General features: G+C 27.4%; 2 protein-coding genes across 5 annotated transcripts in view; both read left to right on the forward strand.

Moving 5' to 3' along the window:
• LOC111680042 overlaps positions 1–25865 on the forward strand; it is a 116343-nt gene that overhangs the window by 52371 nt on the left and 38107 nt on the right. Inside the window, exons 5-11 of the mRNA XM_046955145.1 lie at positions 5979–6087; positions 6414–6519; positions 10045–10161; positions 12385–12630; positions 18708–18896; positions 19635–19760; positions 19874–20020. Coding sequence (XP_046811101.1) covers positions 5979–6087; positions 6414–6519; positions 10045–10161; positions 12385–12630; positions 18708–18896; positions 19635–19760; positions 19874–20020 — 1040 coding nt within the window. The remainder of the gene's footprint in view (positions 1–5978; positions 6088–6413; positions 6520–10044; positions 10162–12384; positions 12631–18707; positions 18897–19634; positions 19761–19873; positions 20021–25865) is intronic.
• Positions 23349–25865, forward strand: part of LOC111680041 — a 146934-nt gene continuing 144417 nt past the window's right edge. Inside the window, exon 1 of one of the 4 annotated variants that reach the window (XM_046955146.1) lies at positions 23349–25129. The gene's annotated coding sequence lies outside the window, so the exon portion shown is untranslated. The remainder of the gene's footprint in view (positions 25130–25865) is intronic. The other 3 variants (XM_046955147.1, XM_046955151.1, XM_046955148.1) reach the window with 3 other exon arrangements.

Raw genomic sequence — 25865 nt, forward strand, 5'->3', positions numbered from 1 at the left:
TTTTAAGTAAAAATTTTGATTTTACTAGAAATGTAATTTTAAGTAAAAAATTGGATTTTAGCAAATGAAATAAAAATAAGGATTTTATTAAAAATTTTGTTTTTGTTGGAAAACTGTACTTTTAGTGAAAAACTGAGTTTTAAGTGATAGTTTATAGTAAAATACTAACATTTTATTTAAAAATAAAATTTTTGTTAAATATTCGAGATTTTTAAAAAATTTTGTTTTTATGTAAAAAAATTAAAAAAATATATAAAAACAAGAAATTTCTAAAATGTAGAAAAAATTATTTAAAATAAAATTTAAAATTGTTGACAAAAATAACAAAATTTTAAAATACCACAGAAAAATTGAAATTAACACTTGCTATTCTTTTAAATTTCTTATTAAATAAAAAAGTCTAATAAAATATTTAACAGCAGCTGTCATAATGACTGTTATATAACTACAAACACACAGACTTGTTTCTATATTACTACACTTACATAAATCTGATGCAGACATATTATTTTCAATTTCAAAACAGATGTCATAATGTTTGTGACATTTGATTTGACAGAAAGAATTAAAAAAAACTATGAGTTTTTTTTTTTTTGCAAACACATGGAAATAACAATTTTATGCAATTTATTTATTTCAACACTTCTAACACAAAAAGCAAAAAAAAAAAAGAATGAGATGAAATAAAAATTTATTTTGTAAAATTGAACAAATGAAACAATCTAAATAAAAATTTTGTAAAATAAAAAAAATTAAAACAAATCGTTTAATTTTTTTATGATTTTAACTAACATTTCAAATCATTGGCTTAGAATGTAAATGAGTCAAGTTAGTATTTTTTTAATAAGTTTATTTAAGTCCCTTTAAATTTATATATTAAAAGTATAAGTTTTTATCAAGTCTTCTTAAACTAAAACATATTTTCTTAATATGGTTTTTTTTCCTTCGTCTTTAAATAAAAATTTAATTTGAACTTGAGATTACTTAAACCACAACAAAAATGGAATTTTTTCTTTAATATTTTTTTTTTCGTTTGTACCGGAAATTGATTTTATCTGTATTATACATGTAACAACTATATGTTACTACAGACAAAGACAGCTATTGCCACACTTGAATTTTATTTATTTAGTTTTATATTTTTATTACCCATGAAATACAGTAGAATAGAAATAAAAAGAACGAAAATAAAATTGCAAGTACGAGAAATTTTATTAGAGTAACTAAACTACTAGTTGTAAAAGTGATTTGAGTAGTTGAATTCTAACATAAATACAATCAAATAAAAATGTTATTCTTTAAAGCAAAATAAAGTTTATGTAGAAAGTTGATAGAAAATTATAACAAAATTATACCCCTCTCAAAATAATCAGGAAATTTTGGATAATTTTTCTATTGAATAACAACTAGTAATTACTGTAAACACTGCAGCTCAATTCTTATTTGTTTATTTGAATTTTGCAAAATTTAAAACTAACTCATAGATATAGCAAATATTAACTTATAAATAATTATAGAAAATAGATAAATTTTTAAAATTTCAATTATATATTGATATTATTGTTAACAAAAGTCGTAGACTCATTCTTTGAATCTTTTTTATAGCAATTTAAAGATATTGCTTTTGTGACCTTTTTCGCTATAACCAACCTCACACAACTCTAACCTACTAACACTCTTGTAATACTACACCCACAGTCAAATCAAATCAAAGCCAATTTCTAACTAATGTGAATTTCTGTTTGTGGATTTACTTTCAAAAGCCATCATATTGACGATGTAAGTGCCAAAATGACTGCCAGCTAAGAGCTAAATAGCAAAAGGAAAAAAAGGGAAAAAATACTGCTGAAATTTCATAAAGCTTAAAACTTCTTTACTTCTCTTCATACAACAATTCTGTTGCTTTTTTTCTAATCTTAGTTGTATATCTAAAACATTCAATGCGATTATTTTACTCTAGTATTTCTTGTGTTTTTGCAAAAAATTTCTTTTATTGAACTCAAAGTGTTTGAAATCTAAAAATAAAAATAAATTTGTAGCCAATGGTAACAGACGAAAGCAAAAAACCACTTGACAATTTAAATATCTTTTCTTAGTTTTTTTTTTTAAGAAAAACTAAAAAGTCCTTTTGATGGTTGATTGTTGTTAAATGGTCGAGCATTGTTTTTAGTCATCAAGTGATGTGATGGTGAACGAATTGTTAAAAAACTATCAAAATGTGTATTTCATCAAATTGATAGATATAAAATTTAGAAGTAAAGTTACATTTAAGAAATGATAGATAGATAGATAGATAGATAGATAGATAGATAGATAGATAGATAGATAGATAAATAGAAAGATAGATAGATAGATAGATTGATAGATAGATAGATAGATAGATAGATAGATAGATAGATAGATAGATAGATAGATAAATAGATAGATAGATAGATAGATAGATAGATAGATAGATAGATAGATAGATAGATATATAGACTGATTGATAGATATATAGATAGATAGATAGATAGATAGATAGATAGATAGATAGATAGATAGATAGATAGATAGATAAATAGATAAATAGATAGATAGATTGGAAAACCGCTCAAAAGGATTCACTTACAAACGATAGTGAGTTTGTATCTTAGTTGGTCTTCCGCTCACAACATTTTTTTCTTTTTTTCTCTCACGATTACAACAATTTTCTTGGTGTATTTTAAAAAGCCATAAACTGTAATGACACTCCACTCGATGTTGCGTTCGTGTATTCGTTGTTGTCGAGTCGAGGTTCTTGTTGTTACTACTGCCAGTGAATGAGGTATCTCTTGAAAATTAAGTTTTAAGTTTCAACTTGTTTTTATAGAGTGGCACATAACAATGGTGGCGAAAGTATTGTATTCGATTATCTCTAGTCCAATTATAGTTGTTTGTTCAAAACTTTTCATTGCTTTTATTAACTTTTTAAAAGATTGTCACAGTAAAACAAAACTAAACGGGGAAAGTAAATAGTTATAAAAGATATCTACTTCAATCAAATGCAATAACATGCCACAGCATCATTTTTTTCTTTCTGCCACATTTTACAGGAATTTTTCCCAACTTCGCCTGTTCAGTTGAGTGGTTAGTGTACAAACAAATTTTTCATAATACTCAAGAGACTTTTTGTTTTCGTTCTATTACTTTACTGCATTTCATTCTGTTTTATGTTGAGTTTAACATATTGTGTAGCATCATGATTTTGCTAGTGTGGATGTACTTAAACGTTATTATTTCGGAGTATGTGCGTGTGTTTAAGTACTTGTTGTAGTAGTGGTATTTGTCAGAATAATCCCGGTTTTACTACTGCTACTTTGAGCACCTAATAGATTTACTTTTATACATCTAATAATGTTTGTTTTAAAATGTTGCCAGATTTATTTCGAATCTGGTTTGAAATTCAATATAAGAGTTTGAAAAATAATATATATGAATATACCTAGCACCTGGTTACCTATAGCATAACACTTTTAATTCATTAGTCGTAAAAAGCTTTGGTGTGTCTGACATTAACAACTTCCTTATAGACACTCGTGTATGTCACCTTATATTAATAGTTATGTACAAAATTTAATTATCCCAACAAACATATAATAAATGATAAAATTATCCTGAGGTTTTTTTAAAAAGATTTAAAATTTTGTTTAAACTTAGACTAATAATTCGGAAATTTTTAAAATTTACCTGAATCACTATGCATTCCATTATGCATTATGTGGACATTATTTTAACAAATCTCAATAATGTCCCATGTATGAGAAGAAGTTTGAAGCTGTTTTTATTATAAAATTTAAATGTCCATGTCCACTGGGTAACTACAAACGAGTCGTAAACTTAATACAATTTTATAATAACATTTGATATTACTTATTGGATAACAGCAACAACAACAACTGCTATACAATACAACAATAATGACAATTTCAATAAAATACAAATAACATTTGTCAATGTTACCGTAAAATGTACACAATATGAATGGTTGTATAAACGAATTGATGTTGCAATGCTGTAGCATGTAACTGTTCTACCTTTCAAATGCATTTGAAAATATTTTATAGAGGCATTCATTAAAGACAAACACAAGTGCACAGATAATAATGTATTGAACAAAATTAAATAGAAAATGGTTAAACAATTTGACAGTTGATAGATGATTATAAAGGGTGTTTTAATGTTTATGAAAGATTTGAATCAATTTTACCACAAAACAGGTTTTAGTAGATTTTTAGATTCTATTAAATTTTATTTGATTAGATAATTTTGCCACATATTTTATTTGTCAAGATTCATTTTCAATTTGTTTTGAAATAATTTGTCCACATTTCATAGTAGTAGAAATTGTACTTTAGTTTTTTGTTGAGTTTTACGTTTTAACAAGTAAAGTTTACATTTGTACAAACTTTGAAAAAAAATTTCTATAAAAGTACGTGCATTTATGCAAATGCAGACATATTTTTTAATGTTATAGAGAAAATCTTGTCCTGCATACGAAATAATGAAAAGTTTTCTTAGCAAGAGATATTTTTCACATTTTTCAACATACACATGTGGGCTAATGTAATTTTAGTATTGCTATTTGATTTAATCTAATTTTGGTTTAAAAAATATTTTCAAATGAACAAATTTTGTAGCAATAACGAATACAAAATAAAATTTGAAATTTTTGTATACTTTATTAAATTATTTGATATTGTGGTCAACAAAGGTTTTGTGTGGTAATGATGCAAGAAAATATTAAAGAAAATTGTTTGGAAATTGACTCTTCAAGGACTAGAGGGTATATGAAACAAATGTAAAATGTTTCAATAAGCTTATACATACATAGTAGTATTTTTTTATTTTGATAATATTTTTATGAAAAACAATTATTATTATATAATCATACGCCTCAGTACCATTTTTTATGTTTTACCATTTGCAACATAACGTATGAGTATTAACTACATAATTCGTATTATCATAATAATCATACGCCTCAGTACAATCTTTATATTGTACCTCCTAAAAGTATACTACATAACGTATGTGTATTAACTACGTAAATCGTATTATCATAATAATCATACGCCTCAGTATGATAACAACTGTTAACTACTAAGTATTTATACCCTACACCTCTTTTGTGGGGAGGGTATATTGGGTTTGTGCTGATGTTTGTCCTATTTTCTGAGTCGATTTAGCTATGTCCGTCTATCCGTCCATGTAAACCTTGTAATTAAACTACAGGTCGCAATTTTGAAGATAATTCGATGAAATTTGGTACATTATATTCTATTGCCTCAGGGACGAAGCCTATTGAAGATCGGTTCATTATTTCACATGGCCTCTATACAACTGTACCACCGAATAGGGCTTGTAAATATTGTAATCAAACTACAGATCGCAATTTTGGAGATAATCTAATTATATATGGGTCATGGTCTTCCATGGTACTGTAGACGAAGCGTATTGAAAATAGTTAACATCGGTCCATTATTTCACCTAGGCCCCATACAACTGAACCCGCCAAATAGGGCTTATAAGTTATAATTATAGGGCCTCATTTGATCCAAGCCCCTATAAAAAGCCCCCATTAAAATTTTACTTAAATATCCGCAGTTTTGTATGTATATCTTGTTTAATTAATGCAATTTTTATCAATCATACGGCCAGAATTTTTTAGAGTTTTTAGATGATCTAGCCTCTGTTCAAGTATTAAGTATTTATGAAACTTTATATTTTAATGGAGAGGGATTCATGTTATAAGAAGAATACTGTTATACAGGGATTCATAAACAATTTTTAAAAGAAATGTTGTTTATGAAAAATATAAATTTATATGTAAGATAGAAGTCAAAGAAAATTTTTATAAAATTAAAAAAAATCCTGTAAAATCAGTTTTAAAAACTGTTATTGTCTAATAAAATATGTTTAAATCATTAATACTAACTTTTCAATTGCTTTTTTTATTACAGTTTCCGATTTTACCGAAACCCTTTCCCATTTGTATGAGGAACATGCAACTGCCCTACAAGCCCTTGTTACCAATTTTCGTAAAAAGAATGCCGAACTTAGAAAAGAAAGGTAAGTACTATAAATTAAATTAAAAAAATTAATAAAATAATATAATTTCATTTAATTTAATCCGAATAAATAATAAAAAAATAAAATACAAAACAAATTTATCTGGTAATCTATTTAAACAATTCTGAATTATAAATCAATACTAACACATTTTTCTTAAAGTGATTTCTAAAAACTCTGTTATATTTTGTTAATATATAAAACACTTTCACATACTCTCACACATAACACTATGTCTTGTAATTGACACCTGTGCACTTGACTTTTACAATTTAATTTTCCACTATCATTTTTTATTCATTTCAATTTTTGTTCTTCTATTACAGACCCGCCTGTCATTTGTCAATCTTCCAAGCCTGGGAAACATTCCTACAAGAGGTTGAAACGGATTCACAAGCATCCAATGATGTGGCAAATGTTCTTTATAGACAGGTATGTATTAGTGTTTTTGTGTCTAAACATATCATGGCATGTGTCTGTATTTGACACAACACAGATTGTGCACAAATTTTCTATTTACTCCACTAGATTCTATACTCATTCCATTGTACTATCCATACATATTATTTCATTTGTTTCTTTTATGCCATCAATGTGTCAATCAGTTCGATTTTATCGAGAAATTATATTTATGAGCTGTGAAACCTCAAAACTTAAATATAATTTTCAATAGGTAAAACTTCAGATTTAGTCAATCAAATAGAAAATTTTTGATATCAAACTATTTGCATACTTAGTATTGTTACTAATTTAATTGTATTTTGATTTTATGGGTTTTTGTTTTTTTTTGTTGATGTAGCTTTTTGCAAACTTTTACATAAATGGATTTTCAATGAGTCGGTTTAACTAGTTGCTTGTTCGTTTAGTTGCCATTAAAACTGCCAGATTGTCAATTAATGTAAATGTTGATGGCATTATTGCGTATTTTGTAGGAGATTTAGGTGTTATGAGAAATTTGTAACAATAGAACATTTTATTATGATTTATGTAACTTTAATAACGAGTGAAATTTTGTTATACTTTTTCTAAAAAAACAAAAACTTAGTTATGTAATTAAAATTATTGCAATAAGGATAAATTTTTAGTCCTCTATTATCATTAATGAAATGGCTCAATTACATATCTCGCGTATAGCAATCATATACTATTATATTAAATTGCCTACTTTTAGGGGCTTTTCCTTACATTAGTAAAGTTCATTTACAATTCGTTTAATACCCAACAATTGAAAATAAACTGTATCATGCCCATCAAAAAGTAATATTGAATTGTTTTGCTAATAACACATATAATTTTTAAATAAATTTTAAATGTTAATCATAGATGGAAAATTTAGCATAATGAACTTTTTTTTTGTTATTTTTTAAATGAAAAATAAAGCCAAGTAGTTCATAGATTAATCCTTTAATAGTCATAGACTTCTTTATGGAAAACTTAGAAGATATATCAATAGTCAATAGACTAGACAGTACAGCATTTAGTGCGCTTTTAAGCCAATAAACTAACTCATAGACTAATCTAAAAGCTAGCTAATAGACCATTAACATTATAAATAGACTAGATAATAGATCAGTTAATTGATTAGTCAATAAGCTAATGGAATGACTAATCAATTGTTTAGACAATGAATTAGTAAATAGACCAGTGATGAGACTATGGACTATAGACTCTTCAATGAAGTGATTAATAGACGAGTCAATAGACTATGTAATAGACCAGACATTGGACTAATTATTAGCACTGTCAATAAATGTATATATGTATGAAGTAGGAAGAAGGACCATTTAATAGACAGATCAATAAACTATTCTACAAATTTGTTTATAGATTAGTCAATTGACTGTTCCATGAACGATCAATGAAATAGTAAGTAGACCAATCAATGGAGTATTCAATGGACTTGTAGATATTTTCCAAAAATAGGCTATTGATTTGTATATGGTTTATAGAGAAATAGTTGGACCAGATTAGGTCACTCAACTAGCTGGTAGACAAGACAATATTCCTTGGTTTACACAAGAATGTCTATGTGCTTAACGTGAACACTTGCCTTGACGTCCTTATCCACTGGGTAGAGAACTTTCTCATTAATCCTTTAATAAAAAAAATCAGATGTCAATCTCTGAACATGGCGTTGTCGATCCATATGCAAGCACTTTGCTAAAGTTCTTGATCTATTTTATCTCTTGCCATAGTAGCCCCGTTGCGAAATGACAGGCAGAATTGGTCTAACGTGAATAGCAGGGGCGATCCCAAAATCAGAAGAAATCAATCTTACGGTACACCGAAAGTTGACCATCCTTTATATGCCATTTGATAACATTATTTTAATTGCAATCCTCATCAACTATAGACCCAATCCAGTGCATTCTTAACCTATCAAAGCCTGCTCAACCACACTACTGAGATGACCCTGTTGTTTCGGCAACAGCACCTAGAGACATATTTTGTAGTCCAAAATACCCAGTGCATAAATTAGAATCTCTCTTTATGTCGAGATAATGTGGCTTTGGAATTTCCAAAGTAAATTAAACACAATAATTGTCCCGCCAAGTTGAGAGTCGGGTCCCAAAAAAGTCGCATTTTATGAGACAATACAGAGACCAGAAAACTTTTCTGAAGTAAGTGGTATGCTAAATCAGTACTAGTCTCCTGGCAAGCAAAGGTGACTTTCCCAAACGTTCACCAACTTACATGAGTTCCATATTCAGAAGCGATCTACTATTAAGTGTCAACCTGAAAATTTCCCAACCTACCACGCGAAAAGGATATTTCAGTCCTTAAACCTACAATCACTCTTCGTGAATGTGCGTTTAAACCACAGTGAACTGACCAGCCAGGACAAGTCCTAAGGGCTATCTACAAATTGTGATTATATGGTGCTCTGGTTCGATTCCATGCCAAATCACTCTAAGGAAAGGCAGCGGATCTATAGTTTATACAATAGATCAGTTAATAGAATATTCGTTAATAGACTAGTAATTCGCAGAATAGTTATTCAATAGAATAAAAGAACTAGTAAACGTCTTAGTAAGCTATACAATAAACAAAAGTTAAATTTTCCATGTCTGATGCAAATCAAAAAATAATGACATGTAGTTGTGCATTATTAAGAGCTCTTTCTCTCTCTCTTCACTCCACTAACGTTTCCATTAAGAAGAGTTTGTTTGTTGGTTAAATTTAAATGCTATTTGGGTAAATTGTATATGCAATATAATCGATATTTTTTTGCAAATATTTTGCTGCAAATTATAGTTGTAATTATTACAATATAGTTTATTTTCATTGTGGTATATATATTTGCATAAATAGAGGTCAATTTAACTTAATTGTGGTTATAGTTATAAACTAATAAATATAAATTTAATTAAATTATTTTACTTTAGAGAATTATTTACAAAAAAATAAATCTAATTAAAATCATACCTATTGTGTATTATAAAAAGGCTTCTTTTGATAATGATAATGAATATATTGTTAAAAACATTAAATTGTAAAAATAATAGTGTTATTAGGGATTCCCTTAAATAAAGGTTTTGTTTGTTGTTGTGCTGTGTAAAACATATAAGCTTTTGTAAATTCAAACTTTGAGGAAGTTATTCTTTTTTTTATAATTTTTATTATTTTGTTCGGTTATAAAATAACTTTACATGTTTAAGTAATATTAAAAAAAGACACATTTCTCAACGTGACATCCTTTAGTGAAACTCAATTTATTAATAAAATGACACAAAAGAACAAAATAAAAATTCACCAACATAAATTCCAAAACATTTAATATTTATTGCTAAAGAAAAACACACATTATTTTTATTATAAAATTTCCTGCTTCTTCAATTCATAAAAGTTCAATTTAATATACGACTTTTATTGTTCCTCTAACATATATTGATATAAAAACAAAATTAAATGCTTTCTTTTTTTTACATACTTTCAACCACTTTCTTTATTGATCAGGTGTCACGACCAATGCTCGATAAATCCTTTCATCGTAAAGTTCAAAGTCGAAAAATATTTACACACAGGGAGTCCTTTGAGACCATTATTGCAAAGACTGAAGAAAAATTATCAAAGGTGAGTAATAAAAATAAAAAATCAAACATATAACAATATACTATGCTGCGAATAAATAACAATAGCAAAAAAAAAATAAATACGTTTAAAAAGAATAAAACAACTACAACCTTAAAAATAAGAAAAAAAGAACACAATAAACCAGAAAAAATCATTCTTCAACACTTTATTTTAACACACGGAAGTGTATCAACTGAACAAAAGCAAAAGAACAAAAATTAACTTCAACCCTGCCACAAACGTTGATGCATGAAATAAATTAAAGAAAAACAACAGCACATTCTCATGCAGTGAAAGGAAATAAAATCATGAAATTTAAGTTTTATTTTTTTAACAGGGTTTGTGTTTATGGGATGTTTTTTATAAGAAATAATATTTTTTAAAAAGCTTTCTATTTTTGTCTTTAGATGTTTTTTAATATTTCTCTAAGAAAAATATACTTTTTATTACTAAACTTTTGAAAAATCATTTAACGTTGTTCTTTTGTGAAAAAGAGCTTTTTTACTTTATAAAGAACTTAAGCGTTCTGTTTTAAAGTTTTTTTTTCAGAAAAGCTTTACAATTCTTAAGGTAAACTTTTACTTTCACAATTTTTTAAATAAACTTTTGAAAAAGCACTTAACGTTATTCTTTTGTCAAAAAGAGCTTTTTCTTTTTATAAAGAACTTAAGCGTTTTGTTTAAAGTTTTTTTCAGAAAAGCTTTACAATTCCTAAGATAAACTTTTACTTTCACACTTTTTGTTAATAAACTTTTGAAAAAGCACTTAACATTTTGTCAAAAAGAGCTTTTTCTTTTTATAAAAAACTTAAGCGTTCTGTTTAAAATTTTTTTCAGAAAAGCTTTACAATTCCTAAGATAAACTTACACAACACTTTTTATTTCTCAGAAAACGTGTTTAAAGAAAAATAGGCTTACTAAAGCATTTTTTCTAAAAAGCTCTATTTTAAGCTTTAAGATCTGTTTTGATCTTAAACATTTTAAACAAAAAGGTTCTACGCTAAATATTTTTATATTTTTATTTGGGAAAAAAATTTGTATAAACTTTTTTGAAAAAGCTTTTTATAAAAAATTTATTCGATTTAATCGTTTTTCAGCAAAAAAGCTTTTTATAGTAGATTTTGTTTAATATTGCATTAATATGTAAAGTAAAAGCTTTTTTCTTTTTCCTTTAGTAAAAAATAGCTTTTAGTTTTTCTAGAAAAATATTCAACATTTCTCAACAAGAAAGTTATGTTGGGATTTGCAAATATTGTTTCTTCAAAAGCTTTAAAAAAATATTTACTTGATGTTAAAAATTTCCAGTAGGAAAATTATTAGTTTACCAAATTTGTTTTATTAAAAAATTAATTGAAATCTCTTCACTTTTTTCCTTTAGCGAAAAAGAGCTTTTAGTTTTTCTTAGCAAAAGCATTTGTGAAAATGCTTTAAGTTAAAACATATCTTTCTTATATTTTTGCAAGAAACTCTACTTTTTCTGAAAGTAAAATAAGCTTTTCAATAAGCTTTAAACAAGACTTTGTATTTTGTTTGATTAAAATGTTATGTTATTAAAACGCGCAACTGGTTACTAAAAGCTTTGTGATTTTATTTTTTTTATATAAAAAAAGTTTCTTATATTTTTAAAAGGAAGCTTTTTTTGACAAACAGAGCTTTCCTAAAAAAAACAGATTTTAATAGTTTTGGATACTTTTTAAAGATTTGTATAAAAAAATAAAAAATGTTTTTACATTGTTATTTTTAAAAGGAAGCTTTTTTTGACAAACAGAGCTTTCCTAAAAAAACAGATTTTAATAGTTTTGGATACTTTTTAAAGATTTGTATAAAAAAATAAAAAATGTTTTTACATTGTTCTTTTTGTTCTGATAAAATGCTTTCAGTGGCAAATAACTTAGTGCATAAAAAAAAACAGCTACGTGCCACAAAACCCTGTACATTACTAACATATTTTAACACAGACGCCGCATACGCAGCACACACACATATTGTTTTATACATTTACAAATATTGATTGTATATATTGTATTAAAGACAAACTCTATCCGCCATTAAAGGAGAGTTCAACCTCCTCCCATAATATACGTATGAGAATGTGCAGCATAAAATATTTACAACATTTTTGTATAGCATTTTTCTTTATCTTTAATATTACTTTAAACTTAAATACATTTGCCTTCTTTTTCTTTCCCCCATTCGTAATCTTTATTGAACTTGTGGGGTACAGTGTCGCCTGGACTATAAGCAATGTTATATGTCACATCGTCAGAATCCTACACAACATTCGCTTACGGAATATATTGATGCTCATAATGCCTACGTGCAACAATTGCATGCCACAAATGCCATGTTGGAAACGTATAATTGTGAGACGGTGCCACAATTGATGCAAGAATTAGAAGAGATCCATAATGATTTATGCAGTATTATTGCCGATTCAATACAACAGGGTGCCGATGTTATATGTAACAAGGTGAGTTTAATACAGACAGACGTACAATCATATGCAATTACACATTCATTTACATATAAAAATGTTTGTGTATTTATTTTGAAATAAAATTCCCATAATTGTAGTTTCTCTATACAGAACTATTACTGACACAAACATTCTACATGTATAATGGTTGGTAGTGGCATGTATTTATTAGAAAGTATAATGTTGATGTTGTTGTGTTGATGTTATTCAAACTAGATGACACTGCAATGCAGTTGTTTTTGTTTTTATTTTGTTGAGAGAATACAGCTTACTGGTTGGATGCTTGGTTGGTTTTTTATTTAAACATCTCTTACTGCTTTGCAATCATGTTAAAGATACCTATACATATTGTTGTATATGTATGTATGTACTGCCATCTGCCATCTCGTGTGAATCTAAATTGCTGTTCGTTCTTTATCTTTTTCACAAAAACCCAGTAAATACAAGTTTATATACGAGTAGACAAAAGCAAAGTTCTTTGATTTATGTTTTCTTCTATCAATTTAATACATTTCGTTAGATTTTTTTAATATATGATGAAAAATGGAATGAGACAAACAAAATAGAAAATTGCTTAGAAATATGAAAGTGGGTTTTGTTGGGTTAAAAGTTTCACATATTGATTTATGACACTTAAATTTAACATTACATTTTAGTAAGCTTTGCACAATGGCATGAAAAATGATGCTTATATAAAATGTTAGGTGGGAAAAAATGTTAGTTGATTTTCTTTTATCAATATTTGACAATCAAACAGAGAATGTTTGTTATTAAACATATTGACTGATTATTGGAATAAGAGTATTCGATGAAGTTACTTAACTTTGCTCTTTTTTTTAGATTAATGCTTATTGTCGCTGTTATGCATATAAATGTTATAGAAAATAAAAGGTTTAGCTTATCAGTAGACAATTGCTATTAGTTACGTGTTTGGAATTGGGGTAAAACATGTTTTAGCTCCACTGAAGTTGGGTAATAACATTAATGATTTGATTTAACTTTGTCATGCAAGTAAAAATATGGTTAAAAATGTGAAATATCTTTAAATTGTAATTTTTGATAAGTTTTGTAACTCTAAATATAATCTCGAATACTCTTCTGCTAAAGGTAATTTTCAAATATTTCTTATGGTATTTTGACTCAGATCTATTTAGCACTATAGGGGAAGTAAAAAGTGCCTTTTGCGGTTCTATCCCTGGTTTCAATCATTAACGTGTCTAATAACTACGAAAAACAACAACTTATAGTAATGAAGTTACATGTTGCACTTTATTTCACTACGTTTTGCAATGCACTTGCAATATTTTTAAAGAAAACTAGTAGGAAAGTATAGAAGGGTTGGGCCGACCTTATGATACCCTGTACCAGTTATCATTATTATAGCTTAAATGTGTACTTTTGTTATTTATAAAGTATTTATGTTGAATTTTCAATTTTCTGAGGAAATTAGCGAGGTTCAAGCCATTTTCAGAGGTGGAATTTGTAGGGAGATATACCAAATAAGAACCGATCATGAAATTTTGCAGTATTAATAATGCTTTTACAAAACGTTGTTGTTCCTCTTTGTAAACGTATTAGAATATTTTGCACATCATTGGCTTCGAAGACCAATTTAGGAGTCTGGTTGTATGGAGAATAAGTGAAATAATGCCCTGATTTCATATGTCCTTGAGTTAAAAATAATACGTGTAGAAAATTTTGTCGAATTACTTTTCAAATGGACAGACCGACAGACGGACAGTAGACGTATTACCTCCCTACTAAATATACAGACGGACATAACATAATCACCTGCACCATTTAGTATAAGGATACAGGCTTTTAAAGATAATATCAGAAAAGGATAATCTAGTATAGAATGTTCAATATGTTTTTAACTATTTCCCAAATGATTTTGATAAACACAGATAATATAACGAAAAAAATCTATAAATATTTATTTATTTTAAAAATTAAAAGTTTTTTATGGTTTTTTGGATTTTAAGTTTGTTTGTTATTTATAAATTTTTAAGAGAAAAGTCTGCATATGTGTTAAACATGGATCGATTTTCTTAAAGTGTGATCTGTTTGTTATTGATAAAATTTGTCACTTTCTTAACAAACTTTCTACAATTCAAAACATTAAATCAACATAGTTGCTCAATTTAAGGTCCCATAGAAACTTGATTATTCCTGAAATAACGAACCATTTTTATTATGTATGATGTGCCCTTGGAAATATTGAATTGAATATTTTTACCTTTTTGTGGATAGTGGATATAATCAAAATTACTGTGGAATGTGTGTTAGAATGTATACATGTTTACATAGGAGTAAGGGTGCTGTAGCAAAATACATTCGATTCCATAAGTTGTTATTTTTTGTATAATTTTACATAAATATTGGGCAACATTGTTGTCAGTAGTTTTGAAAGGAGTCAGTGTATTCATATTTTGTAAAAAAGTTAGTAAGTTAGTTAGTTAGTTAGTTAGTTAGTTACTTAGTTAGTTACTTAGTTAGTTAGTTAGTTAGTTAGTTAGTTAGTTAGTTAGTTAGTTAGTTAGTTAGTTAGTTAGTTAGTTAGTTAGTTAGTAAGTAAGTTAGTTAGTTAGTTACTTAGTTAGTTAGTTAGTTAGTTAGTTAGTTAGTCAGTTAGATAGTTAGTTAGTTAGTTAGTTAGTTAAAATTGACAAGCTAAAACGTAAGCATTAAATCAGCAGCAGTTGTCACTTTTCGAATTGAAGTCAATCTGCAATTTTATTGTCATAAAAATAACTATATATGGGTAGTCTTTGCGAACTGCTGGGTTCTCTTTTGTCTGGATTATATGCGAGTGTAGGTTTCTTTTTTGTGTGTCTTTGTTTGTAGATTTATTTAAATGTAAACACTTGTCTTACTTTTACTTACACACTTGATCCTTTTCTTATGTTGTTGTTTTTCTATATATTTGTTTGTTTATGTATATTTTTAGCTGTTGTTACAGGACTATCGTTACTTTGGATTTTTTCTTTACGTTGTTTATTTTAACAACATGACTTGAGGATATATTTGCTTTTCCCCAAAGTATTGCTTAAATACGCACCAATGCTAATTGTTAGCTTGTTAGAATAATAACCACATTAACAATAACTAGGCTTTCAGATATTTCTTCTTAAACATTTTTCTTTAAGATTTTGCAAAGATATGTATGCTTTATCACAGGAAAACTGTTTTATAAACCTTTTATAACTTATAAATACGGGAATACAAAATTTCATTGTTAACTTTAATATTTATTTATAAATTCAAAAGTTAGTATGTTGTCAGTGTTAAAACGAGGTATATTATATATATTATATAACAATTTTTGTTTAAAATATTTGGTTTATTTAAAATTATTATAAACAGGTTTAGTTGTAGTGCTGATGTTTGTGGTTTTTTTGTACATTTGTAATCTTTTACACATGCAACTTAAAGCTACACCACATACCGATAGACAAGCTATGTTGTGAATTGTACATTTACCACATACATACACTTATGTTATACCCAAATAACTTCATTCCAATCAAATGAACTAATTTCATATTAGAAAACACTTTCAGCAGTAGAAACCTCAATATCACTCTCTAGTGAAATGACTAGTGATTCATGTTGCAACTGTTTGTTTTTGCGTTCGATGCTTTTAAGTTTTTTTCTATAGGCTACCATTTGCATTACATAGAACTGAAGTAGTAGTGAGTAGAAAATTCTCAGCTAACTACTTTATAGTATACTAGTGCTATAAAAGGTATATAGTAGTGTTTCACTTAGACTTGTTTGTAATACTGTTGCTACTAAGTATTGTTATTGTTGTTGCATTTAATTGTTGTTCTTACTTAAGTTAATATTCTATAGGGAATTTGACTTAATGTTTTATCAATATAAAGCCATTAATTAAATGTAGACTCCCTTGTGTGTCTCTACGTGGTTGCAAATTACACAAATAATACGACACTTCGTAAAAGTTTGTGGCAATTACGCATTAAACAAGATTCCCACAAACATTTGCATTTACAATTTACACGTTTGAAATAAGATCTCAACAGAGTTTTAAAAGAACGGTTTGTGTTTACAGATACTTTTTTTAATTATTAACATAACACGGACAGAATTCCTTGCCAAAGGTTTAAAAGGATAACGTTGTAAAATATCTTTATTCCACTTTCAAACAATTACTTCTTTTACAGATATGCCAAGCCTATCAGCTTGCTATGAATATTCTACCAGATACTTTATAACATTTTTATCCTTTAACAGCTTTATGTTAATACTTATATATGATTCTGTTGTTGTTTTATATAAATTTATTAATTAATTTATACAAAATACAAAGTAGGTTGCATGTATGTATATAACTTGTATTTTACAGTGTTGAAAATGGAATAAATTAAATAAATTATTTTCACATTTGCATTTTATTCAACACATGATTATGTAGATTTTTAACATATTTTAATTTAGGTTTGATTTTGTGCTTTTTTACAAAAAATTATGTCTAAAAAAATTAAAAGTTTTTCGTTTCGCCTGAAAATGGACTTTTATGTTTTCATCCAAAAATTGAATATTAGTAGGAAATAAAAGTCATCACATATTTTAATCCTTTTTGCCCAAAGGCCTTCCGTTTAGGCAGGAAGTGGACTTTTATTTTTTCACCCAAAAATCAATTTTTGATAGAATTAAAAGTGATCACAGATTTTAATCCATTTTGCCCTAGGGCCTTTCGTTTAGCCAGGAAATGGACTTTAATCTTTTCACCAAAAATTTATTTTTGGTAGTAAATAAAAGTGATCACAAATTTTAATCCTTTTTGCTGTAGGGCCTTCCGTTTAGCCGGAAAATGGACTTTTATGTTTTCACCCAACAATTGAATTTTGGTAGGAAATAAAAGTGATCACAGATTTTAATCCTTTTTGCCCTAGCCTTCCGTTTAGCCAGAAAATGGATTTTCGCCCAAAAATTGATTTTTGATAGGAAATAAAAGTGATCACAGATTTTAATCCTTTTTCCTCTACGGCATTCCGTTAAGCCAGAAAATGTACTTTTGTGTTTTCACCAAAAAAGTGATCACAGGGCATTTCGTTAAGCCAGAAGATAAACTTTCATGTTTTCACCCAAAAATTGATTTTTGGTAGGAAAAAAAATGGTTTGCCCTAGGGCCTTCCGTTTAGCCAGGAAATGGACTTTAATGTTTTTACCTAAAATTGATTTTTGGTAGTAAATAAAAGTGATCACAAATTTTAATCCTTTTTGCCTTAGGGCCTTCCGTTTAGCCAGAAAATGATCTTTAATCTTTTCACCCAAAAATAGATTTTTGGTACAAAAAAATGATCACAGATTTTAATCCTTTTTGCCTTAGGGCCTACCGTTTATCCAGAAAATGAACTTTAATGTTTTCACCCAAAAATTGATTTCTGGTAGTAAAAAAATTGATCACAGATTTTAACCGTTTTTGCCCTAGGGCTTTCCGTTTAGCCAGAAAATGGACTTTTATGTTTTTACTTAAAACTTGATTTTGGGTGGGAAATAAAAGTGATCAAAGATTTTAATCCTCTTTGCCCTAGGGCCTTCCGTTAGGCAGAAAATAGACTTTAAATTTTTATCCAAAAATCGATTGATGGTAGGAAATAAAAGTGATCACAGATTTTTGTCCTAGGGCCTTCCGTTTAGCCATAGACTTTTATTTTTTCATCCAAAAATCAATTTTTGATAGTAAATAAAAGTTGTTTAAAATAAATTGTTTTGAATTTAAGCTATATTTATTTATTTTTGTAAAAAAATCCTTTATAGTTTCTTAATGTAAATGTACTGCGAATGATGACAATACCATGTACTTAAATACCCCTTTAGCCGTTTGAGATTTAAATAAAATTATCACTACTAATGATGACACAATAATACACAATTTCTTTATTACCACAATAATACTACAGCCGTCCAGCTGTGTTCAATGTAGCCATCCATTAAAGCCATCCTTGCATTAGTTTTTCAACCATATTCATATACATTTCTATTATTAACTCTATTCTCTATCACTATCCTTTTGTTTCTTCTTTTTTAATTTTTCGTTTTAGGCTTCGGATCAGGCAAAACGTTACAATAGCCTGACAGCACAATGTACAACGATTTCACCTGTACAGGATTTAACAAACTTTGTGCGTATTCTCGCACCAATTTCGGCCCAACTACAAAAGGCACCCAAAAGGCCATTTGTACCACCACAGCCGGCGGCAGGTGAAGCGGATGATAATGGTGAATATAATGTGAGTATGGGGAAACAGAGAACAACAAGGCATTGATTATGTTACTAAAATAGTAGATTTTGTTATTGTAGGTGTAATTACAGTGGTGTGTAAAGAAAAAGAATTTATTAATTTTACAAATAAGATTTTTGTGTTAAATATATTAAAAAAATAATTTGTAAAGATTTTTGTGATAATGCAGTATTTTCTAAGATTTTTGTGATAATGCAGTTTTTTTTTTAAAAAGGCAACATTTATTAAGTGTTAGTTTAAAATTTAAATTTTTAGATAAAAAAGTATATTTTTGGAAAAAGTTGCATTTTTATGTGAAAATTGAATTTTGTGTGAAAATTGCATTTTTGTGTTAAAAGTGCATTTTTGTGTTAAAAGTGCATTTTTGTGCAAAAAAGTGCATATTGTGTGAAAATTTCATTTCTATCAGATTATGTGATAAATACATTTTTGTCTAAAAGGAGAAATGTACCTTTAGGTGAACATAAGTTTTTACGTAAAAATACATTTTCGTGTAAAAAGTGCATTTTGGTAAAAAATATGTGTCTGTAAAAGACGTTTTAAACTTTAATTAACTTTTCTCTTTATTAAAAAAAAGTCTAAGCTATATTTTAAAACACTGCTGTGAGAACTATAACAGTCTATTCAATTTGTATATTTTGTTGTTATTATTATTATTGTTTTTGTTTTCTATTAATATTTTTACTTTCCTCTCTTATGCTTTACAAAAAAAAAATAAATAAACAGGAAATAACACCAATTTTACGCAATGAGTTGGTATTTGATCGTCATTCATCCGTATCATTACGTTTGGCATTGGAATCATTGAAACGGGAAGCGTTAGATTTGGAAATGCAAATACGACAGCTGCAGGTAATTATTAAACTAACGACAATGCTTATTACCATCAAGACATCATGTTCTATTGTGTATTGTAGAGGGTTGTAATTTATTTTGCAATTAAATCCTTTTTTTTCTGTTTCCAGGATGCCATTGATGTTTTAAATCGCAATCAAATACGCGGCATTGAGGGACAACTGTATAATAAAGTCAACGAAACACAAGAAGATCTTCTTATGAATAAATTTGATTTACGCGCTAAACAACTACATCTAGCAGCGATACGTGCACAGGTAAGTGTTATTTTATAGAAAAATAGAAAAAAAAAACTTGTTATATTTCACGGTTAGTATAACTAAGTGTGCTTAGTGTTTTTATTATTTTTTTCTATTATTTAGTTACTTTTTTATTGTTGTTTTGCTAAGTAGTTTACTTTATTTTATTTCTCTTGAATTATTGCTAGTTTCTCATTATAAAGATTACGACCGGGAGCATTTAGTGTGATTTAGTTTATTGTCTTTTGTAGGTTATTTAGTAAAGATAATAATGGGGGAAGTACTTTTTTCTACTTTTTTTACTACAATAAGTAAGTTGTTGTTTCTAATGTTTTTTTTAATGTTTTAGTTGTTTTACTAAGAAAAAATGTTTCTTAATATTAACACAAATTTATCTTACAATAATGATATTTTACTTTAAGCCGATTATTTTTCTTCATGTAATATAAGATATTAATTACTTATTTTTTTGGTTCAAAAGAGTTCATTATTTCCTATCTATTGATATGCAAAAGTTTAACTCACTTTTTTTCATAGCATACCTTAAGGAGCGGCAAACAAGAAAAGTTCTCTTAAAAGCGTCAAAAATTAATAACTCTATAGCTCAAGTGTTGTTTTGTTTTAAAGTTCCTCGCGGCAATCGTGTTGCAAGTTAAACAAATTGTGCTTCATAAACAGTTAAAGTTTGTAAAGTTTTTTTTGTGTAGTTTTTAATCCTTTTTTTCTACACTGGCAACACATACTTTTTTTCTTCCATGTTGCAATGAGTTTCTAAGTATATATTGTATTCAGTTGTCAGCACAGTTGTTGTTGTTGTTTTTCTATAAAATAAAGTAAATTTTACTTGCACATTTATGCCCAAAAGGTTTTTCAATGGTATTTATCTCAACATAGTTTTTTTCCCCCATAATTATTTACATAAATTTATGATTGTATGGTTGTTTGTATAGTTTAATCGAGCAAGAAAACTAAAATAAATAAAAAGTTTTTCAAGAATCTATGGAAATGAGTAGGAATTAGTTTAAGTTTTTATATAAGTCGCCAACAGTTGCAATAGATTTAACTTAATTTTGGTTTTCTTTTTCTTCTTTTTGTACATATTATGTAGAAGTACTTTTGAAGATTCAAACTAAAGATGATAATTGTAGTATTAATGGGGGAGTAGAAAAGATGACAGGAAGTAAAAGATAATTAAATAGTGCATAATAATATAAATGTCGTTTATTTTAAAACAATTTTAAAATAAATTAAAAATTTGTCTGAGAGGAAATCATATAACATTTTGTTTAACATTTCTTGTAGACTGTGATAATAGATTTCCTTTCATGTTTTAAATTAGTTGCTTTAAAGGGGAAAAATAATTTAAAAGGCTTGAAAATTGTTTTATATATATTTCCTTTAAATATTGATTTACAGAGTGAGTTGAGCCCCTTTTTTATCCATCTTCATTAGGGGCCAAATCCATTGAAACTTTTCAAATTGGTCTATTATTTTACATGATAGTTTTACAACTGCATCTTCATTCATTTGACATTCACCTGGACATTTGGAAACCAAATAGGGCGTGGCACGTAAAATTCTTAAATGTTGTACGAAAAACTTTGTACGAGTATTCGAACACTTGGGGTAAAGATGGCAGGATTTCAAAAGGTGGCTGGACATCTCCCATAGTAATTATATATATGAAAGTCGGATATTAGAGGTAGAATTTTAAAATGTTGCATGCAGTGAATGTTTGATAACAAATAGGTTAACTTGGTTCCAAAGGTCCAAAAAGTTTAATCGTAGCTTTATTTTTTTTTTGAAAATTTTTGTCAATAAATTTGTATTTTTTACATTTTGACTTTTATTATACCCTACACTACTTTAGTGGGGTTTGTGCTGATGTTTGTAACGCACAATAATATTGGTCCTATACCCACCTTAAAGTATAACAAAAGGCTCAGAATCATTTTCTGAGTCGATTTAGCTACGTCCGTCCGTACCTTGTAATCAAACTACAGGTCGCAATTTTGCAGATAAGTAATCCAATGAAATTAAAATGAAATGAAACGGAGTCTATTGAAAATGGTTAACTTCGGTATATTATTTCACCTAACCCCCATACGACTGAACCCTCCAATAGACCTTGTAATCAAACTACAGGTCCCAATTTTGGAGATGCAAAGAAATTTGCCACACGATCTTTTATGGTACTGTAGACGAACCCTATTGAAAAAGTTAACATCGGTTCATTATTTTCAAATAGGGCTTTTAAGTTCATAATTATGTTTAACATACTCGTATCTAGACAAAAAGCTGCAAAACCAAGTTCTATACTCGACTTGATGACCCTGATGAACTTTATAATTAAAGGGCCTCATTTGACCCTAGCCCCTCTAAAAAGCCTTCATCAAAATTTTATATAAATATCTACAGTTTTATTAAACAATAAATGGCTTATGTATATCTGAGGCAAGGTGCAATTCAACTTATATGCTTTATTATACAGGTGTAGGTATTATATGGTTGGCATCGCCCGACTATAACTTATTACTTGTTTATTTTGTATTTATTTTTTCTTTATCTAATGTAGGGTGCTGTTGCGTATACTTGTTGAATAATAAGTACAAAATATTTCACATACGCCTTAGAATACAAGTTTTCATGAAACATAGAGAAGTTGATATTAGAATGATATCTCCACAAATAAAAAAATACTTTGAATGTTATAGCAACATAAACACTTCAAAAGTGGATGCAATAGTTGGATTTTAACAAGCTCATTTTTATTGAAGTTTTCAATTTTTATTGAAAGTTTTTCTAAACTCATTCGAATGTATAAGAATTTTCAGAGCTTAAAAAATAAACTTTATTAATGTATAAGACTTAATAAAACCAACCTAGTAAGTTTACAAACCCTGTAGACAAAAATAGTTTAAGCTTTTCTAAAAAGTCTAAAAAAGCTTTGTAACATGTTGTTAGCATTACAAGAAAGCTTTTAATAAACCGTTATAATTCTTAAAAGTTTTTCAAAAGCAAGCTTTACCAACAAAACTAAAAGCTTTTTATATACTGTTATATTTCCTATAAACATAACATAAAAGCTTTAGAGAGCAAAACTAAGCTAGTAAGCTTTTTGTACTAAATTATTTATTAACTAAGTTAGCAACAGGTTTTAACTTTCAATGCTTAACCTACAGCTGATTGTATAGGTTGTAACTAAATACCTATTGACCTAAAGAAAAAAACTCAATAGAAAGCTTCAACAGCTGTCACTGTGACAGTTGCTAAAGAGCATGTGCCCTTTTTTTCTTAATAAAAAGAAGAAAACAGAACAATTCTAAAGAAAACTGTCAAAAACTGTTTTATGGCATATAAGAAAAAAAACAAAATTTTGGGAGTCTGTAATGAACAATGAATATAGTTTTTTTTAGTTTAGTGGCAAGTGAGCAAACGAAAGGTCATAGAAATTATAGTAATAAAAATATATTTAAGCAAAAGTGTTGATAATTAAGATAAAAACTAGTGAATGAAACTAAATAAGCTGCTTAGAAATACTACAAATTGTTTAGATTTTTATAACAAAAGGTTTTTTTTATTAAAGAGAGGAAACGAAAGAAGATTTCGAAAAGTTTTTTTTTTTTTGATAACAAACAGATTTTTTCTGTCCAAGGACTTTTAGTAAAGTGGAAGTTTAAGTGTAACTAGCCATGTTTTTTAGTTAAACAATTGTTAAGTTTTGATCAGGAAATTTATTTTCTGACAAACGCCTTAATAACGCAACAAAAAACGCACAATATTTAATTAAACGACAAATATTTCTAAATTTGTTGTTACAAAGAAAACAAAAATATTGTAAAATTACTGTTTATAGAAAATTACCAAAAAATAAAAAAAATCATTGTTATCCTTACAAGTTGCCTTAAGGTGGGTTTAATTTACATTAGACAAAAGCTAAAGAGCGAAAATAACACACTCTCTTGCTAACACAGAAAAAAAACAACAACTCACCTCTACAATAATCAAATGGTGTAAAAATAACAGTAAATGTCTAAGCGAGAGAGCGAGAGCAAGTGTTATAATTTTTCAATTAGCAAGTGTGAGAGTGTAAAAGGAAATAAAAATACCAGTGTATATGTATGTATGTGTGTTTTAACAAACAGTGAATAAAAGACGTTTAAATGAATTGAAACGAATCAGTCACGTGCTGATTTTACATCGACAACAACTTAACGCGCGCTCAATAATCAACAGAAAATTAAAGAATTAAATGAAAAAAAGAAAACAAGAAAAACACTAACACACAACAACTACAACAATAATAATAATAAAACTGCCGTGTCTATATGTTATCTATACAATAATACAAATCGCTGTTGTTGTTGTTATTTGAACAAAAGCAATTCGTTTTTGCTGTTATTGTTATTTCGGTTGCTGCTGCTTCTGTGTATGTGTGTTGGAATGTGCGTGTATTGCGAAAATTTGTGAATGAATGAATTTCTTGTTGTTCATTGTGTGCGAGTGTGTGCTTTTATTCACAACAGGAAACGGAAAGCTAGACTACACTCAAACAAAACGTAAAATTCTTAAACAAAGCCATAAAAACGACACACGAAAATATAAAAGAAATTGTCTTAGGTCTTGTTAAACAAACGGCAATAAAGACAAAAAAATAAAATAATTTCAAACTCGAACGCCTAAAGTAGATAAACAAAAAAAATCTTAAAATAATTATAAATAAATGAATCTGATATTAAATTAAACTAAAAGTTAAATAAAAAATTTAAACAAATTTCTTAAACAAAACGCACAATTCCACCAACAGCCTTTTTTTGTAAACAAGCATTAACTAACGAAATAATAACAACGTTTGTTATAAAATTAAAATAAATTTAAATAAATAAATCTTAACATAAACGTAAATTGTTATTAAATTTAACTTCTACATAAATAAATACTAGGAATATCTTAAAATAATCTTTATAAATAAAAAATATTTTTTTTTAAATATTCACCTTAATTTACCCTGTTAAACTTAACTTCTTCTACCACAACCACACTACCAACCGTAAATATTCAATCAATTCAAATTGTTTGTGAGAGTGAATTGATTTCATTTATAATAAATCAATTTCCTGTTTTGGCGTAAGTAAATTTCCAGCAAAACTACAAAAAAAAATCCAAATAAAAGTAACTAACAATCAAAATAAAGCACTCCATCAATATCAAACTAACAAATCAATCCTTCTTCTTGTAATAGTTTCAATTTTTTAACATTTTTTCTTTAGTTTTTTTTTGTAATTTATAAAAAGTAAATAAATAAAACACGGCTATGAATATGTACTTAACATGTAGCTTAATTTGCTATTGCTTACTTCTTTTTCTACAACTTTAATGAAAACTTTTTACACCTTTTATGTTTTTTTCCACTTAGTGTTTTTTTTTTTAATTAACAAGAATTTAGTTTTTATTGAAATTTTAATTTGTTTTTCTATCATGTTTATATTTTTCTGTTTATTTTTAAAAGATAAAACGAAAGATATTTTTTCATTTGTAAAATGTTTAATTTTAGCAAATGTTTTTTGAAGAAATGTTTTAAAAAAGTAAATTGAAAGCAATTATTGTTTTGACGTAAATTTGTAAATAATACAGTTCTTTAAAGTGAAAACTTTTAGAATGTAATCTTTTTGAGTATATTCCCTGAGTTATTTTTTACTGGGTTATAGTTAATTAATTATATAGAAACATAATAAGTTTGTATCTGACTTCCGGTTTGTGTATTTTGTTGACCCAAAATTAAACTCAAAATAACAATGAGTTGGTAGAGAAGTCAATAGACAAGACCAGTATCTGATTGATTTTGTATAGACTAAACTCTCTT

Source organism: Lucilia cuprina, chromosome 6, assembly GCF_022045245.1.
Source record: "Lucilia cuprina isolate Lc7/37 chromosome 6, ASM2204524v1, whole genome shotgun sequence".
Classification (NCBI taxonomy): domain Eukaryota; kingdom Metazoa; phylum Arthropoda; class Insecta; order Diptera; family Calliphoridae; genus Lucilia; species Lucilia cuprina.